This window comes from Camponotus vicinus, unplaced genomic scaffold (assembly GCF_025532165.1).
Source record: "Camponotus vicinus isolate PSW18456_S1 unplaced genomic scaffold, iyCamVici1.0 SCAF_4, whole genome shotgun sequence".
Classification (NCBI taxonomy): domain Eukaryota; kingdom Metazoa; phylum Arthropoda; class Insecta; order Hymenoptera; family Formicidae; genus Camponotus; species Camponotus vicinus.
Window position 1 is genome coordinate 19,052,911 of NW_028141976.1, and position 20,245 is coordinate 19,073,155.

General features: G+C 27.0%; 1 protein-coding gene across 3 annotated transcripts in view; it reads left to right on the plus strand.

Annotated features, from left to right (window-relative positions):
- Rgk3 (Rad, Gem/Kir family member 3) overlaps window positions 1-20,187 on the plus strand; it is a 45,222-nt gene extending 25,035 nt beyond the window's left edge. For all 3 annotated transcript variants that reach the window (XM_083096927.1, XM_083096928.1, XM_083096929.1), the window contains exons 4-7: window positions 5,610-5,822; window positions 15,964-16,046; window positions 16,557-16,746; window positions 17,263-20,187. In XM_083096927.1, the coding sequence (XP_082953053.1) occupies window positions 5,610-5,822; window positions 15,964-16,046; window positions 16,557-16,746; window positions 17,263-17,552 (776 nt within the window). In that variant the 3' untranslated portion in view covers window positions 17,553-20,187. The remainder of the gene's footprint in view (window positions 1-5,609; window positions 5,823-15,963; window positions 16,047-16,556; window positions 16,747-17,262) is intronic.
- The last annotated feature ends 58 nt before the right edge of the window (window positions 20,188-20,245 follow it).

Here is a 20,245-nt window from a genome sequence, read left to right on the forward strand (position 1 = left end):
TTTTATTAATAGACTCCACCTCACCTATTTGATAGTCAAATCAGTGCACCTGCATTGCGTTTGTCGTGCCAGCTATTCGCACAGTGGAATCCGTTGGTTATCACAACGAGCGAATATACAGCTAAATGAGAACACATTCCCATTTTCCTCTGTGAAATAACTTTTTGCAAAAGCTCGCACGAATATATCGCAGCAATTGAGTCGAGCGGTTGCGTGATATTTTTATCAAAAGCACACATGGAAAATAGAGGTCCTACAGAATGAGCGACCCACACATTGTTTCTGTCAGTTGACATTACCTTGCAATAATCAATGATGTGCTGCAATTGGCACATATTCCCCTATCCAGATTATATATCGTATGAATAATGATATATATTTAAACTGTGCACAAATTAAAATAATGCGTATATTAAAATAATGCATTGTTTAAAAACCGGATCACGCAGAAAATTATGCTAATAAATAAAACAAGTGAACATAAATGGTATTTATAGGCTGTAAACCATGATTTTTTAAATTCTTTGAATATTTATTTTAATAAAAAGCATGAAGCCATTGTTATTATTGTGCAACTTTAGAAAGGAGAATCTAAATTAAAAATAAAATTTTTCAGAAAAGTAAAAATTTAGAAATTATAATATTCTCTATATATTAATCATGTTATTATTTTACATATTTTTATTTTTGATAATTATATCGTATGTCGATTTTCACATGTCACGTGATCTCACGAACTTTCACCAAACTATACCACAGCCGCCATCGTACTGTTAAAAATAGTCGATGACGCTTGAAAAGAGAGAGAGGAACATACACACAGAGAGGGAGAGAGAGAGAGAGAGAGAGAGAGAGAGAGGGAGAGAGAGAGAGATATATGGTGCCGTTTTCATTTTACCTAATATTCGACTGACATTCGTATGTGAACGAATGCCTCCGGATTTGGCGAAGGTAAAACGGAAATCGGATTGTCCTCACGAGTTTTCCGCTGCTATCCAATTTTCTTTTTTTCTCTCTCTCTCTCTTTCTTTCTCTAGTGTAATCGATTCTCCCGTTTTCATTCATTCATATGTACAAGTATGCGGGCACAAGTAGCGCACACGTCGGGCTAAACTTCGCGCTAACAAAGGTGTAGTGACAAAGGGAAGATGCAAACAGACGAACGGACGGGATATCGGTGTTTTGAGTCACTGAACAGGACGTGTGTTGTTCTCCCCACAGTTGACAGCCGCACGTTGACATTGGCGTACATGTACACGTGCATGTGCACGTGTGTATATCAGGAGTGGACTTTATATATATCTACGTTATATGTCTATAACGGGTGCCTATAAATTTTTCGACAGAAATAATTTCTTGTGAGGATCGATTCGCGCAATATATAATGAAAAATTTATGTTTTGAATTCAAGATATAAAAATAAAATATATTAATTATTATCTTTTTATGAAATTTGTAATAAAACAGTTAAAACATGCGAAAAATAATATTGTTTGGAAATACACATATATCTCTACAGAAAAAATAAATTTTACTTTTAACAGATGTTAGAAATATATATATTATTATTTCGATAAAATAAATATATGATTAATGTTATTTACTTACATTATAATCTTTTTTTAAATATTCTGATTAATAAATCATCTTAGTGCTGAAAAATTAGTAATGCAAAAAAATAAATAATTTCTATAATAATTTGCTTTGATTTACATGAAATTATACAGAGATAAATAATTTATTTTGGAATTTTATTAAATAGAAAATACAAAATAAATTGAATCAAATTAATGTAAAGATTAATTTAATGTAAAAATGATAATCAGCATTTTTAATAAAATATAATTAATTGTATGTGTAATTGCATGAAATGTGAATTGAGTCATCTTACACAAATGATATAAAATTGATGTAGGTATCATTTCATAGATGATCTAAAATGGATTCGTGAATCATCTGTAAGGTCTATGAACCTCTAAATGCTTGAAATATCTCCAAATGTTAGCTTGGTAGTTTTTCTATCGTGAATTCCTTTTTGCAAGTTCCTTTATTTACAATTTTTTATAAAAAGTTAATCAGTTACAAAATTTAATAAAGATAAAATTTATAATAAAAATATAAATAAAAGTGAAGAATAATGATAACACTCTTATATTTCTTCTGTATATGTACCAGTTTTTAATAATTCTTTATAATTTTTTTATATTATGATCTTTTTTAATTATCCAATATTCTAAATTTTTCTAAATGTTTTTAAAATTTAACTTAGAATAATAAGTCTATATATATATATATATATATATATATATATATATACATATATACATATCCATAATAAATTTAATTCATAGAAAACGCTTGCATCCTGTATGCATACAGGTGTACAACTTTTGCACTGTTAGCTTACAACTAGTTCGAGTTGACGTTCAATTACTAATGCAGAGCAAATGTATTAGCACGGGATGCCAGTGGCATTTCCTATACCCGAAGTTTACATTCACGATGTCTAAGGATTATTTACAAGTTTGGCCACTGATTCAAGTTTCGGGTTGTATTACATTTACATTACATCGACGATGGCATAGTGATGATCGCGTGAATATATTATTTTAGTGGCAGCATCATCTATTTCGATGCAAATGTCCGAGCCTGCTTAGAAATAAACAGTGGATCTTTATATTTGGAATGCTGTCCAAGCTGTTTATTTTAAATGCAATTAAATATTCAATTATTAAAATATATTAGTTGATAATTATCCAGAAACTAAGAAAAATTTTACAAAATTATGAAAATATTTATCAATAAATATTTTTTTTGATTTAATGATACAAACGGATTGTAGATAATTAGAGAATAATAAGTTTATTTTTTTTAATGTTAATAAAATTTATTTTTTTTACTGCTTATAATGTATGCGAAAGACATATTCTTAGAATTTAAGTAAAATTATATGTAACGTGTTATGCTTCTTTTCGAAAGCTTCAAATAATCTATTTCATTTTTCATGAGAATCGCTTCATTAATTAAGAGAAGAACTAAGAGAGAAATTCTGCTGAGAATTCTAGCTATTCCATCTCATCTCTGTTAATATCAAGCATTTATTAAAATGGTGCCACGTAAAGTACGGCATTAGCGATATTACCCGAGGTCGGTGCGCTAGAAAGGATGCGACGACGGCCAGCATACATGATGTGTTAAATATACCAGTAATAATAAATATATATGGTGATAGACATATATTTGATTAATATATAAACAAATACTAAAACAAATGCAGATTATGAAATATGAATCGAGAACTCTATGCATAAAATATAAATCAATATCAAGTCAAATTGATATTTTCGTAGAAAGTTATTGATAATTCGCAATGATTGATGTTAATATCGACAATGGCATATTTATTTTATTATCATTTATCAAGATCATTTGTCAAGATTGTGGCGGTGGCAGTGATGGTGGTAGTGGCAGTGGCGATCAAATATTTGACAATATTTAATACTTACTATTATATTGTAATAACTTCTTCTTTTTCTATATATAAATATACATAAATATATTTACGTTTAATTACATATTTCATATACATATTTATATGTATACATACATACATACATATATATATATTTTTTTCTCGGATTATATTACATAGTAGAAGGAATTAAATAGCGCGCGTCTTATTTTAGTAATAAAAGAATTATGACACTTGATTATATTAATTAATTTTATATTTCTATGTTACATACAGTGATGGGTAAGATACATTTAAAATGTATCTCGATACAGATACAGATACATGTAAAAAAATGTATCTAGATATAGATATAGATACACAAATTAAAATGTATATAGATACAGATATTCAGATACTTTAAAAGTATCTCAGATACAAATAAGATACTTTTAAATAATATTTTATCGTAATATGCACAAAAAACTACTCAATATATCTTTTATTTTTTTTATTTTATATTTTGTTTACATTTCTATGATTTTTTATACAAGCCGCAGCGAGAATGACTCGAGCAAATTATTTGAATTAATGCGTGTCGTAGTCGATAGCGATTATTTTTGGTTTTTATCAAATGTGTAATTTCCCTTCTATTTAAAATTAAAAAAACTTGAAAACAAGAAAAAGAGATAGTAAAGAATTTAAATGTAAATTATTACGGATACAGATGAAACAATGTAAAAAGAATTTACATTTCTTTGCATTACATTTCTACTTTATTGTTTTAAAAGATCAAGAATCAAAATCACATAGAAACAATAGACATTTTTGCTTTATTTATTAGTATTAGTCTTACACATCAAAAATGCTTCAAAAATATCGTCACTTAATCTATTTCGCCGTGGTATTAAAATTTGACCACCAGTACTAAATAACCGCTGAACTGGTGCTGATGATGGTATAATTGTATTAAACTTTAAAAACAAGTATTTTAGATTAGGAAAACGTGTTATTGATATAATATCTTTTTGTTTATCGGATAAGTAAGAAAGCACCTCCATACTGATAGCACTATCCGTTGTTGTTTCTATGTGATCTTGATCTTTTAAAAATTTAAAGAATTGATCATCTTCCACGGAAGATGCTGAGTTATCAGAAGGTATTTTGGTTTCATTTTTTAAATTCGCACATTTTTTTGCTTCTGTAATAAGCAAATTTTTGCAATATTCGTGGTCCAGGGTTGTTTTTGGAAAAATCCCTGCTTCCGATATCAAGTTTAGCCATTTCAACACAGACAAAAATACATGAAAATGTATCTAAAAATGTATCTGAAAATGTATCTGAAAAGCAGTTCAGATACCATGTTTTATATCTAGATACAGATACAGATACTTCAATTTGAATATATCTCAGATACAGGCAAGATACTGCATCTAGATACATGTATCTAGATATTACCCAACACTGGTTACATAATTATACACTGAGAGAGAAAAAATCTGGTTGCATTAATTAGAAACTTGGTAGATTCAACCAGTATGTCTGTTGGAAAATGGACGAATCAAAATTCTTTTAGGAATTACCAGAGTAATGAGTATGATTAATTTCTTCCTGTTAAATTTACTAAATTTTCTTGGCAATAATACTAAATTTACAAAAAAATGGCATCATTGTGTCTATATTTAGTTAACAAGAAGTTTTATAGATACGACTAGAAAATACTAATCAAATTCTTATAGTAAAGTCTATTAAACGTTCTAGTTATAAAATCGAGTTTTATTGTGATAAATGGAAATTCGAGTAAAGGCATTAAGAGCTTAGTAATAGAACAAATTTGTTCTATTACTAAGCTCTTAATGCCTTTACTCGAATTTCCATTTATTTTTTTATAGTGAGCTGATTAATTACAATTTATTGTGATAACTAGAATTTCTGCTTGATTTAACCAAAATGCTTTCTATCAGATTGATACAATCAGATTGGTACAATCAAACGATTTTTCTCAGTGTAATTTTTATATAAATATCTTTAATAATTTATCGTAAGATGATTATTTTTTAATTCGGACTATCTTTTATATTTTTATATTTATATAAGTTTATATCACAATTATATTAATATCAATACGATGTTTTGATGACTTCTTTATACTCGGCAGGTGTTGTCAATAGGGGAGATTCCTTTCGGAGAAGAAGATCGAGATCGAATTCTCTGGCGCCTGCTGAACAAGAAAACGAAGTACGGCGATTACCACCCAAGGAAGTTGCTTCACACAACGTCGCTATGTTGGGCACAAGAGGAGTTGGAAAAACTGCTCTTATCAGTCAATTTATGACTAGTGAATGTATAAATGCCTATGATAGACAAAGAGGTGAGTTCTATAATCATGATGTTATCTACATAACGGCAACGAATGAGTGAAGAAAATACGACTATAAGAATTAGGAAAAGGTCGCTACACTTTTCTTATTTTTATTTAGGTTAATTGGCATATTTTCAAAATTAATAACTATTATATTTAATACTTTGATAAAATAAAAGAGTTATTAATCATGAATTTAATCATTTTCATGAAATATATTTCTCATAATTACAAATAAATAATAAAATCTTATTTTTTATTCAATATTAATTTTATTTCAAATATTCTGAAAACATTAATCATTAACATATTTAAAATATTAATATTATATAAACAATTAACATAAAACAAGTTATAGTATCTTTTTTTGCGACATTTTTATTAGAGAAAAATGCTCCCCTAAATTTTCTCTAGAAACTACAAGTAAAAGAAAGTTATCTAATCTATAGTATGTGTTCAATTCAATAAAGAGTTTCCATTATAGTCAAACTTGTGAAGGGGTTACAATTGATCTTGTTAGATAAGTTACGAAACATAATAGGATCTGTAAATATGTATAATTCTATTCGAAAGCAATACAAAATTAAATCTCTCAACAAAATATTTTATTACAATTCCAAGTAAACGGAGATATATTTGTATAGAGGAAATCGCTGGATATTTCTCGATCAATTTCGTGGCAAATAATCTTTATAGCTGTTTTCAACGGTTTACGATTTGAACTCAAGTTTACGTGACGGTCTCCTGTGTGTATTTCGATTGCACTAGTGAAAGACGGCGCCAGAACCACGTCAAGAAAAGCGTAGTTTCCGGTTCCTTAAATGCTTTGAGATTCCCACTATTCTCGCTGAATAAATCGAAAGTTGGTTAATGTTTAAATCGCGATACTTTGAAACAAAACCATTCAACATTATTCTATAATTTAAATTTCTATAATTTTTGGAAAAAAAGAGCGGATATTTCTTGTTTGATCATATAAGTCTATTTTCCCTACATTTCCAAGTTATAGAATAATGTTGATTATTTTTATTTCAAGACTGTGAAGCTACAGAAATAGCATATATTAAATAAAAAGAAGAATAAGGAAAATAAAATATATTATAAAATATAATATATGACAGGAAAAATAAAAAGAAATGAAAAATATTCTCCTTTATTGTCAAATTAAACACTTAATAATTGTTATTCGAAACTTTAACTGCAGCAAATAAAATAAATATTGAGATAGAATATAAATATAAAATATAATATATATTTAAATCTTTCTTAATATATGTTATAAATTATATTCTTAACATATGTTTAAATCTTTTTTAACATATGTATATAAATAGCAATAAATAGTGATATAATTTACATTGTAAATTATATCACTATTTAAAAGCATTTTTTTAAAAGCATTTTTAAAATACATATTTTAAATTTAATAGACGTTACCAAGTTGCGCTATATAAAAATTTTACAAGCGATTTTTTTAGTAGCGCTTTATTACACTTCATCGCTTTTCTGTTTTTATGATCTTTTTAATTTTAGATGTCTTTGTATAAAGCATAGTGCATGTTTCAATCATAGAGTAAAATTCTGTTAAATTTTAAACACTGTTTTTAAACAACATTGAATTATTATTTACTTAGAATAAAATAAAAAATTTAATTTTATAATCTATATACTTCAAAATCTTGCATTATTAATTTTTGAAAAATTTTGCATTAATTGTCAATGTATTTTAAGAATTAAAGAATTTGCAATAGCGTATTATATTTTATATATACAGGGGATAGAGAGACAGAATAATGTAGACACCTGAAAAATATATCATATTTGTTTATTAATAAGATGTTAGATATACATATATTAATAAGATGTTAGGCCATCATTTGTTTTTAATACAGTTTTAATTCTCTTTGGAATAGAATCAATTTGCAATTTTCAGTTACAATTATCAATAGACAATTTTTTAATAGTCTCCAGTGGAATATTGTCCCATATTTTTATCAAAATATCTGCCAATTACTTCAGAGATGTTGGAGGAGGAAATCTGCTTCTCACTCTCTTTTCCAAAACTGCCCATAGTGGTTCGATGATACTTAAATTGGGTAATTATGCTGGCCAGAGAAGTTGTTGAAGTTCATTTTGATGCTGCTTTCAAATCAAGATTGAACTTTTCTAGCTATGTGTATGGGTACGTATCATCTTGAAAAATGGCATTGATAGAAAAATGGAACAATATTCCACTAGAAACTATTCAAAAATTGATTCTATTCTAAGGAGAATTGAAACTACATTAAAGGCAAATGGTGGCCCAACATCTTATTAATAAACAAATATAGTATTTATTTTTCAGGTGTTCATATTATTTTGTCTACTTCCTGTACAAACGTGAGAGTTCAATGTAAAACATTTTAAAGTTGTCTTGCAGTAAATCAGCCTGAAACTTGCATTATTACTTATTATACACACAACTAACATGACTAAAAGACAATTCAATATCTTTGTTATCTTCTAAAACAAGTGAATTGATGTAATTTTTTGAATCATGTTCCAAAATCACACAAATTCCGTTTTATAAAAATGCTCGCTATTATATATCCTTTCATAATATATATACATCTTTGATTTAAATAAAATCATAATTTTATAACGTAAGACATGTGTTATCGAAATCACTTTTTTCTTATACTTATTCTTTTCGTGAAAAATATCATTTTCTTATAAAATATGAGTCATTATTCGTCGTGTTAATTATAATTAATGATGCAATTTTTTGACCGTAGCTTTTTCTCGCAGTTTTTTCCTTTTTGTTGAAAAATTTCCTCGCAACTCTTTCATTGACGCTTAAGTATGATAAGCGAGACGGCCGAGGCTTTGTTCCAGTTAAACACATTCAATACGCGTTTGGCGACATCATCCGGCGCTATTACAGCGATCGATATTTGCGCGAGCTATTAAACAATGAAATATCTTTGTATGGTAGAAAAAAATCTGCGCTCTCTCTCTCTCTTTTTCTATTTCCTTTTGTTTCTCGTATTTTTTAAAATACACATTTCAATATATACAATAAAGGAATTTTTCTATTTATATCCAATGTAAATACTGTTTTTAAATTAGCTGATGTACTCATCATTAATTATAATCGTATATACTGGAATGCATTCTATTAGCATTTTTTAGTTGATTGAGCGCCACTTTCGTAATTGAATTAATAATTTAATTACAATATTCATCTTTAATTTAATTCAATGTACAATATACAATATTCAATATACAATACAATATACAATATACAAAAAAAATATTCATCTTTATTCTATTTCTAATTCAATTCATCTTCATGTAGTATTGCGCATTTATCGAATTTTACTGCTCGCATATCAAAATTTATTTCTACGTATTAGCCTTAATCATTGTTCTTTTAATAATGTATTTTTAATATAAATTATCTAATAAGAATGATTTTAAAATAAGATTATGTACGTGTATTTTGCGCGCGATATGTATTCGGAGTTTTTATGTATCTCAAAGTGAATTCATTAATACATTTTAATTACTGAAATTATAATTGTGTTTAGTGCGATAAACATGTATATGGAGGTGTATGTATACGGATTATGTTCGAATTATAACGCAGCTGCATAATGGCCTTATAATAATTCGATAAGCCTATTAGATACGCACAGAATGTCAGTGATATGCATGTAACATTCTATGTAGTTAATCTTACAAACCTTGTTACAAACTATAAGATACGTTATTGTTCATTATAACGTATCAATTTTTGTAATTAGATATTTAATAGAAAAAATTTTTATATAAAAGCGCATGTTAATTTTAATTATATTTACATTAATAACATAATTTTAATAACTAATAAATAATTTATAATATTAATCACATATAAGCATTTGTGTGTTTCTCAGATTAATTTGCATTAATTTGATTTAACTAATTTATGTGTAATAATATTGCTATTATGTATTTTAGAAAACACTGTGTTAATTGTTTGTGAATTAATTATAATAAACATCCCTTATTATTATGTTACCAAAAATATAACAATTTATAAATTATAAACGTATTATTGTCATTATACAAATAAAAAAATAACTAATAAGAAATTAAATGAAAAATAAATATTGAAAGCTTATAAATACCACGTATTTATTTTCGTGAATAATTAGAATTTGCGTAAAATGAAGCAATTTGCAAAAAAAGATCAGAGCAAAATCAAGCGGAAAGTTCTTTAGTTCCATTAATTATGCAAAAATGTTTGAGACAAATGTAAAAGATTCTTCAACAAGTCAATTGCAAAAGGTCAATTGAATTATTGTACGAGATGATTAATAGTAGCTATAATCGCGTTCAGAATATTTAATAATAAAGTCGAAGAGAGAGGATATTGGTATTCATACTGTGGTATTTGATGGAATTTTAATTTCACAAACTTTAACAAGGAAAAGTAATTTTAATTGAAAATTAATATTATATATACAACATTATTAAAACGTTAAAATTATAAATTTAGAAACTTTTTCAAAATAGAACTTAACTGTTCATAAAAAATCACAAATCTTTGAATCATGATTAATAAATTTTTAAACGCGATTCTATAGTATATATTTATAATTCAAATAATGAAAGTACTTAATAAAAATTGCGCTTTTGACTACGTTTTTTATTAATTTACATGCCTATGCTTACATGTGATTTATACGTATATATTGTGTAAAAATTTTTATTTATGCTTTTATTTATTGGAAATATAAAAATTGACAAGGCATATTAAATTTATGACTTGCAAAAAACAAAATTTTGCAGTTAGTTTAGAAAATACATTTAAATTATATGAAAAACATTCCGATGCCGTTATGTGATTACATTGTTTATGATAAACGAGAGGAGCAAACTTTACAAAACTTTACAAGCAAAAATAAAGTTCTAATCTTTTTACTAAACTTAGTTTTTACTAAACTTACCTTTTACTAAATAGTTGGTACTAGAATCTTAATCTATGAGAAACTCATTGAGTATTCGCTTGTATGACAGATGTTTCCACACATAAGAAAATCATTTTTTAATATTAAAATGTTTGTATAAGAGAATATTTAATGAGTTTCTCATAGATTAAGATTCTAATACCAGCTTAGTATAATAATATACACATACCATATATACACACACACACACACGTATATATTATTATATATGCATATATAATATTATATATGTGTGAGATAAATTTATGAGTATATTTTGTTAAAAATTATTTGAATTTGATAAAAAATCTTGTTTATTTTTGTGGATTTATTATATTTTAAAAGTAAAGAGGCGTAATATGATGCATATAATTTTGAACTTGAATACTAATTATATAATATTGAATACTACTTATATCTTATTATAATCAATGAAACATTAAACGGAAGAACAAAATGTGACTGTTGTCATTGAAAAAGTGAAATACTAATCTTCGATGAAATCTTATTATTACTTTAATCAATTAATCAAGGCATTTTGATACAGTTTAAGAGAAGAGAGTATAATATATCTGATATTTTATATTTAACTTTTTTATCGGAACAGTTGGACAATGATTAATATTTTTTCAGAAATAAAACTAACAAAAGTAACTGTATGACTAAAATGGCAAACAATAAGACGAAAATAGAGACAAAGATAGTTTAGTATTGCCTACAGTTGGGATTATAATTATCATATTGTGTACTTGATTCTATTCCAATTATATTCCATATTGCATTTTATATGAATAAAGATTAATCGCGATTGAGATTGAATCGAGCTTCATCAGTCGACGCAAGTAAAAAAATTTAGACTGACGTCAAGTTTCGCGCGATAATTTTGTTGCAAATTGAGATCGAGGCCAAGAGACGATGAAGTTCGATGAAAGAAAGAGAAGAAGAAATCTGATGCATGTTATGATCTGAAGAGCAATTTTTAAATTTAATTTTTTATCGACCGTCTCTCTTCCTTGCTTGCTATGATCTAAAGAGTAATACTAAAAAAATGAAATTTCATTTTTTATTGAATATCTAATTGTGAAAATCTGATATTACATCTTTTATCAGTACTAATGACATAGTGAAAATGATTGACATTCTTAAATGAAATTATTAAGAAAAAAAATACATGATAAAAATGGACATGACAGTTCTTTCTATTTGAATTATTTTTTAAATAACTAAATAGTATGAAAATTGTTTAATAGATAAATAGGATTAATAAATAAGATTGCAATCGAAATAATGCGTCATTTTTTGAAATTAGAGAATTTCTCAAATCTTTCTAGTACATATGTTCTTCTCAAGTTTGTGAAATTTCCACATCTCTATGATTTATATTTATGTCATACACAACTTTACAATTTCTCTTTGAACATCAATCGAATTTCAGTCTGCACAAAGTATTTTATTCAGACAAATTTGTTTTTCGAATTGCTGCGTGACTTTGCGTGGAAAAGGGAACAACGCGCGCGTTCGCCTCGAGTGTGCGATGGCGAATACATTCGCCTCGAAAAGCAAGCGAAACGATTTCCACGAAGGTATAAAAAAGAAAAGTGCAGGAACAAGCCGCACGGAAATAGCCGCGGTTAATTTTGCGCCTGCTCCATGCTATAAGCGTACATCATAGAAGGTTTGCGTCTGTTCATCGTCTCTTCTTCTTCTCGTTCTTCGTTGAGTTTCTTCTTCCTTTTCATTTTTTCTTTCTCTCTTTTGAGCTCTTTTTTTTAAATATACTTTTCTTTGAAGAAATCTTACTTCTTCGGGAGAGATATTATTAATATTACTGACAGATTAATATTAATATTACTACAATATTGACAAATGTTATAGCAACTGTATAGTATTTTCAGATTTCATGTAGTTATTACATTAATATAGTATAGTTTAATTTGTAACATTTCTCTACATTAGAGTTTTTAATATAAATTAATTATTTATAATAACTACTCCTTATTAATAAATGTGTATTAAGTAGATTATATTTTATTAGACATAAGGTTGAATAAATTAGCAGTTTATATTAATATTTCGAAATTTTAATCATTCGAAAAGTTATTTAACAATCACAAAATTATTAAAGTTGAAATAGAAGGAATTATTGTGATAAATTAATATAGTAAATTGATAATTTAAATCTCTGTGTGTGAAATAGTGATATTTAATGTTAAATAGTTGTTTTTAATAGCCTCAAAGACATTAAAATTAATTATAAATTAAGCTTGCAGCGAAAAAATATGTGGTTATTATTAAATTTTATGATTATATTAAAAATATAATATGACTCGATATTAAATATTTATTTTTTGTGAAAATTGTGGATTTGAAAAGAAATCTTTCATTGATCGAGAGAGCATTTTATGCAGTTGCGATATTAAAAAAGATAATCATAAATTTTTTTGTATGGTGTATTTAAAAAATCAATAATTTGTACTCACAAAAGAAATATTACGATACGCGCCTGCGCTTGCGTTTTACCGGTTTTTGCGATATTTATTTGCAGTTCACCGCGATTTTGCAACCCCAAAATGTCAGTTCCTTCTTGCTTTCATGATATTCACGTCATGGCCGTCAATCGAACTTGCCCCTGAGCGTTAATCATTTTATATTCGATACGCGTAGTTTTAGTAAAATAATTACCATATAGAAAAAAATATAGCTTCTAAAAAGCAGCTTTTAAATTGCAACTATTATGTAAATCGGAAAATTAGCGTTTAGCAAAGTTATATATATGTAGTATGTTGTTAATTTGAATTAAATTATTAATTCAAAATTAGTTAATTCAAATTTACGATTTGTAAGTTTTATATGCACTTTATAAACTTTTAACTTTATTAATTTTATACAAATATTTTTCTTTTCTCAAAGTTTTCTAGCTTGACAACTTGAAGAGCAGTTAGTGTGCTAGTTTTTAATATCACCTTTCTCGTTCATAGATTCTTGTCTATTATGCTTCTTGCTCGAACAATCGAAAGATGTGTATTACTTTAGTCTCCCTTTCTTTCTTTCTGGCAATACTGGATACACGTCCATCAGCTCAACCGTGTCTGACCGTTAACCTCCATTTTCTGGCAATTGTCAGATGAAACTCCACGTTGCAAATTTACGTCGACATTTCGAGGAATATTCTCAAAATTTATCGTGAGATGAATGTTGCAGTTTTTAGAATGAAAATCCATTGTAATAAATCACAAGTTATAATAACATTGAAAATGGAAATTTAAATCATATATTGCTAAATAATGAATAATTAAAAATTTGGAAAAAAATTTTATTTAATTTACATTATTATTTAAAAAAAAAAATTGTTACATACGTTATGTTTTCCCCTTTTCAGAAGTTGATATTATTTATAACGTAAATTCTATTCATTTATTATTTATAATGTTTATTCTCTTTATTTGCGCTAGCTGCAGAAAAATTGCGTTTTATAGGATGCAAATATGTAATTCCTTATTTATTTTACTACTTGCATATTTCTATTTAATTTAACAAAAGCAACGTATTTTGCATTTAAATTTTGAATTGATATCGAATTATGTTGATATTTATAAGGCAGAAAATAAAAGATAAATATATTACGGAAAATTTTTATAAAGGGTAAATCTATCGCATCGAATTGATGCGAATTATATAATAATTTGTATTTATCAAATTTTAATTAAAGTTTTCTTTGTTTAAATACTAAATTTATATTTTATAATGTAATACTGTAAATTAATATTATAATGACACATTTCGAATTGCTTGTATGATGAAAGCTAAATGATAAATTCAAGTTCTTTTAATTCCGAGCAATGTAATATGCGTCTTCTTTTTTTATATGCGTATAACTTTTGCTTGTATATTTTGCATGATAATATTTGCAATAGAAAGAGAAACAAACCAGAAAATTGGACGGGAGAAAAAACAAATGACAGATAAATATTTTACGTATAAATATAAAAGCGTACAGAAAAAAATGTGTTAGCATACGAGTAACTATTTTTTATATGGATGAATGCGTGTTAATGTGATAACAACAAATTATTAGATTTAAAATTTAATACAACAGTATTGGGATTTAATTATATTTATTATCATTATTTTATATCATTAAAATTAGGTGTTATGTACTGTGTAATATATAAATAGAATTAAAAGAAAATTTTATTATAATATATAATTCTACGCATATACATATACGAATACTATATTTTTAAAAAACAAAAATAAAACAAGTCTTAGTATTTATATAGCTATATACTTTTGTGCTCGGTTCTTTACTCTATGTTTTTGGCGCCTGTACTTGACAGAAATGTCCATTATTGATACCCATTGACTGCCGCGGACTGCATCTCTAGAAATGCGAGACTCGTTGAGTCGACAAAAAATCGGTTAGGACAACGACACCAGAACGATTCTCTGACGTCATTGACGATGTTTCGTCAGCAGGCTAAAATCAATCGGTGATGCTCTTGACAAGTGAAGCCGTAAAACGCATTTAGAAGCATAAGATTACGTTGGTCCTCTCTTTTGTCACGTGTTCGCGAGGACGTTTATTCTCTGATAGTTTCTCTCCGGAAACTGGTTTATTCGCAGCTTTGATTATTTTTTTATTATTGATTTCATTTCGAGAGAAAAAGAGAGAAAGAGATGGAAGAAATAAATGAATCGACAAAGCTTGGTGATTTTTATTTTTTTGCCCTTCTTTCTCTCGTCCATAAATAAAGTAGCATATTGCGATAAAGATAATAATTAAAGATAATAATAAAGCTTTGTATCATATAATCAATGTATTATATATTATAATAATATTATATATTAAATAAAGAGAGAGAAAGAGAATAAGAGAAAAGTAAATTTAATTACTTGAACATTTAATAAAGAGAGGATTTATTGATATTATACTGAAGAAAAAAGAATATTATATTACTAAATTATTTGTTAGGAAATAAAATATAACTCTTTTGTTATAAGCTTCTTCTTTAATATTAGAGTTTATAGTGGCTTAATTTTTAATAGAGATATATAATATTTGCTTAAACACACATACACACAAACGGTATCTTTATCTTTCTTTAGGCATTATACAGTATTGAAAATTTTCTCTAAAAGCATTCAAAGATATTTATTGCTTTTTATTTTTATTGCAGATGTGCCGAGTGAACAATCCGTTTTTGTAATGCTAAACGGAGAAGAAAGTGAACTTAAATTTTTAAACATTGCTAATCCAAAGGTGAGGAACCATCTCTGTATTTACCATACATAAAAATATACATCTTAAAATCTAAAAGTATAATATAATATTGAAGCAGTAAAAAGATCTATAATATATAGATATATAGATATATAGATCTATAATATATTTTTGTCACATATATAAATTTAAAATTAAAAATTAGTAGCATCTATTAAGGCTGCAATGCTATGTTATGAATATAAATATAAATTTATATTTATTTATTTGAATAAATTAAGAATTATAGTATTAAGAAAAAAAATAAAAAAACAAAACAATAAAACAAATGATAAGACTAAATCAAATTAACAGAGAGAAAGAAGAATTTTTATAGATTGCATTTTAAATCTTAATGAAATCCTATTTAAATCTTAATTAACGATTTCCAGCAAATTTTCACTTCTTATCTTATTTCCTAAAGCAGACAAATGTAAACAGAAAATTTAGAATTTTCTTTTAATTCGATAAATTTGATTCTTGATTGAGTTGATAAATTTTATATTGCAGACCGAATTGGAAAAAATGCCATTGCCGGACGCCTTCGTTGTAATGTATTCGGTGATAGACAAGGCATCCTTTCAAAGAGCCGAGGAATATCTCGCTCGACTTCACGATCAAGATCTTCTTCGTGGTAGACCGGCTATTCTGGTCGGAAACAAGGTCGATTTGGTTCGTTCTAGAGTGGTTTCATCCCAGGGTAAGAAGCAGAACACTTTTCTTTTTTACACATACATTTTTTCATGATTAGATGATTTTATGATATTTTATAAAATTGAACGATTAATATATGTTACATCAGATAAAAATTTTAAGATCTTAAGATAAAAATAAGATCATTGTGTTTATCTGTGACGTATATATTTATTTCAAAATATTTTTTTATTCCATTTATCAACGTAAAACTCTTTCCTGTTTCTTGTCAATTTATTATAAAATAAGATTTATTATTATTAAAATTATTAAAAAATTAAAATTAAAAAAAATTCTTAAAAAGTTAAAATTAAAAATTCTACAATAGATTTATAAAGATAAGATTCTATTTTAGTTTATCTATGTTGTATTTTATCTGCAAACGAAGTATTGTTTTTATCATTTAATTTAAAACACGAGATTATTTTAAATTCTCCGTATTAGAAATGCGGGATACTCTTTTAAATACTTTTCTATTTCAACTATAATTTTTCATTTTAAATATCTGAATTATGCATTATAGATGGGAAATGTTTGGCTTGCACCTACCGTGCAAAATTCATCGAAGTGTCAGTAGGCATTAATCATAACGTCGACGAGCTTTTGGTCGGTATACTCAATCAGATTCGTTTGAAAGTGGTACAAGGAAACCAGGAACACCGAAACAGCAGTGGCGGCAGCGAAGGCAGTGGCCACTGGTACAAATCCAGAGGTGTCGTGCGCGCTAGCATGAAAGCCAGACAAATGCTGACCTGGCTGTTCGGCAAAGAAGATAGTAAGTTCAAGAATTGCGAGAATCTTCACGTACTTTAAATCATAGCGATAAGAAATTGCAGGAATCGAATTTCTGTGTTTCCGATTTCTGTTTTATTAGTACGTAAGTACGACGCGCATAATTTCTGGAATTTTTTTCTCGAAGGAAATTCTATTAACATTCACAAAGTTTTTAAGAACTGAAGGAATTTCTACGTGTCAGGGAAGACAAAGTAAGAATTGTGAGAATGTAGTCTGAATGTATAGAACGAATATGACTCAACAAAATGTAGTTTAAGATTTTGAATCAAACGTGATGTTTTCATAATGGTGTACGAGAGTATTTTGTTATTCTATAGGGAGAACAAACGGTCCGAGGACCAAAATGAATATAATTATATAATTATCGGAATAAATGAATATAATTATCGGATGAACAAAGAGTTTATAAAATATAAAAAAAATTTATTATACATTTTTCGTTAGTATTCTAACGAAAAGAATTAATCTATGATGAGTAAAGAAAAAGCATTTATATATCGCATTGCTGAAATTAGTAGCTCTCATAATGCAATCAAAAGTTCAAATCAATCATGACGATAAGAGAGAATTAAACTGGACCATGACGTGAACTAGAATCACAGTTAAATTTACAATCTTGTTATATAATAAGACCAATTATATACTTAATCTTTATATTTAGTACATGTATATGTACGAAAATTTTACGTGTACATGTATATTTCGCAAGCATGTTCTATATAAATATACACACGTGTATTCTCTTAATCTCCTGTTAACGATTGTCGATTCTACTATATGACGGCATTATGTTGTTGTATAAATAAAATAATTGCTATTCTTACATTGTTAAATTGATTTGTATCGCGAATGTTATTAATTTCTCATATTCCAATGGACTTCCTGTGCAATGACTTTCGTTATTGCGTTGCGGCCAACTTTGTGCTCTATATGCTAATAAAGTTTTATACAGAAAAGTTACTTTGCCATTTAACATTTATATACATTTGCTATAGTTAAGAAAAACATAGTGTATAAAAATTAGCTACTATATGTTAAAACTAAAATACTTGTTATGTTATTGATAAAGTGAATCTATACATTGTGTAAGATTCCTTTAAGGTTTCACTTGTATTTTATAAAGTAAACATTTGATTATGTATTTTGATATCAAAGATATGTTAAGAATCGTATATTACAACTGCATATCAAATAATTTTTAATTAACAATTTGTGTGCGAGGTCTGATTCGATCAATTCCTTAGTCGAATATTTTATTAATTGTATTATTTATATAAATTATTTTATACTGAGTATTAATATAGCAAATAATATGTAATTTGATATTGTGGCATTTTATGCGCAACATTATATCGCAGTGGAGATAAAATTTATCGTATTTCATGTTTTACTCGCGCGTTTTACGAGAAGGAACGAGAGTATTCTGTAGTAACATACGTAAATTGTAGGCTTCTGAAGAGAAATATTCTTTTTGGATCTTTAAAGAGAAAGAGGGAAGAGTATCTACAAAAGTTGTCTATTTTCTGCGATTTCTATGCCTGTATATCCGAATTATATGAATATATAAACTCACAGAATGGCGTTTACATGATGGGAACAATGCATCAACGACGTGCAACTTTGCCCTTCTTGTGTGTAAATATTTCATCGTCCCTTAACTATGTATACGAGAAATTAACGTTTCGGATTACAGTAGTGAATTGTAATAAACTTCCTTTCTCTCCTTATACAAACATTTTGAAGTGTTTTAACTTTTGATGAACTCAATAAAAATTAAGAAGTTTTATCCGGTATTCTTCGTTATCGTCGCCATCATCGTTATTCAATTAATCAACCGTTAAGCGCGAGTTATGACAAATACGCTGTGTGAATTTAAGTACTTATCTCCAGATGTATGTTAATGAGAAATCAAAGATTCTTATCAAGTGCCTTTGCGTATTTTTGTAATTTAAGCTAACTCGGTGTAAGCCCCACGAATATCGAACTGTATAGTCTATTATTATACATATTATATTACTTATTTGTTGTTAATTTATCATGTTACCTGCGAGATCGCGCAGCATTATATACTCGGTGAGCGTAACTTTTCTTTCAAAGTATATAAAATCGATTTTATTTTAAATTTCCATTTTAAGTTCATGAAAACGTGATATATATAAAGTGTCAAGCAATTTCTCTTCCAAGCAAGATCTTGCAATTAAAGTTACGCAGCTGAATTTCCTGATTCATGTCATTAGCGTTTTCTAAAAACTGTGTGTGGATGTAATTTAGTATTAAAGTTGTCATTGTGTCTATTCGTTGTAATACGTGACGTGACAATACTGCCAGTCCTTTGGTTAATAAAATGCTGAGAAAAATTCTGCTGCAACAATTCGATATCACGATATCGTGATATAAGTAAGAATTTCGAAAATTTCATTTATGTAATTCTGATGTATGAACATTTTCACATAACACATCAATCATGTTATTCATATAAATGCATGTGTTTATTAATATATAAATTTATAGAGTCACATGTTTGTCAATTTAAACTGTAGATTACTGATTCATTTCGACTTAATTCTTGCAGTTTTTTTTTTAATAAAATGTAAAGAGAGAAAGAAATATCAAAATAATTGGAAAATCAAATTATCGATTAAAGTCAAAAGAAGCAATATAATGCATCAATACAATAAAATAACAAAGTCTAATTATTTTTTTAATTTTAA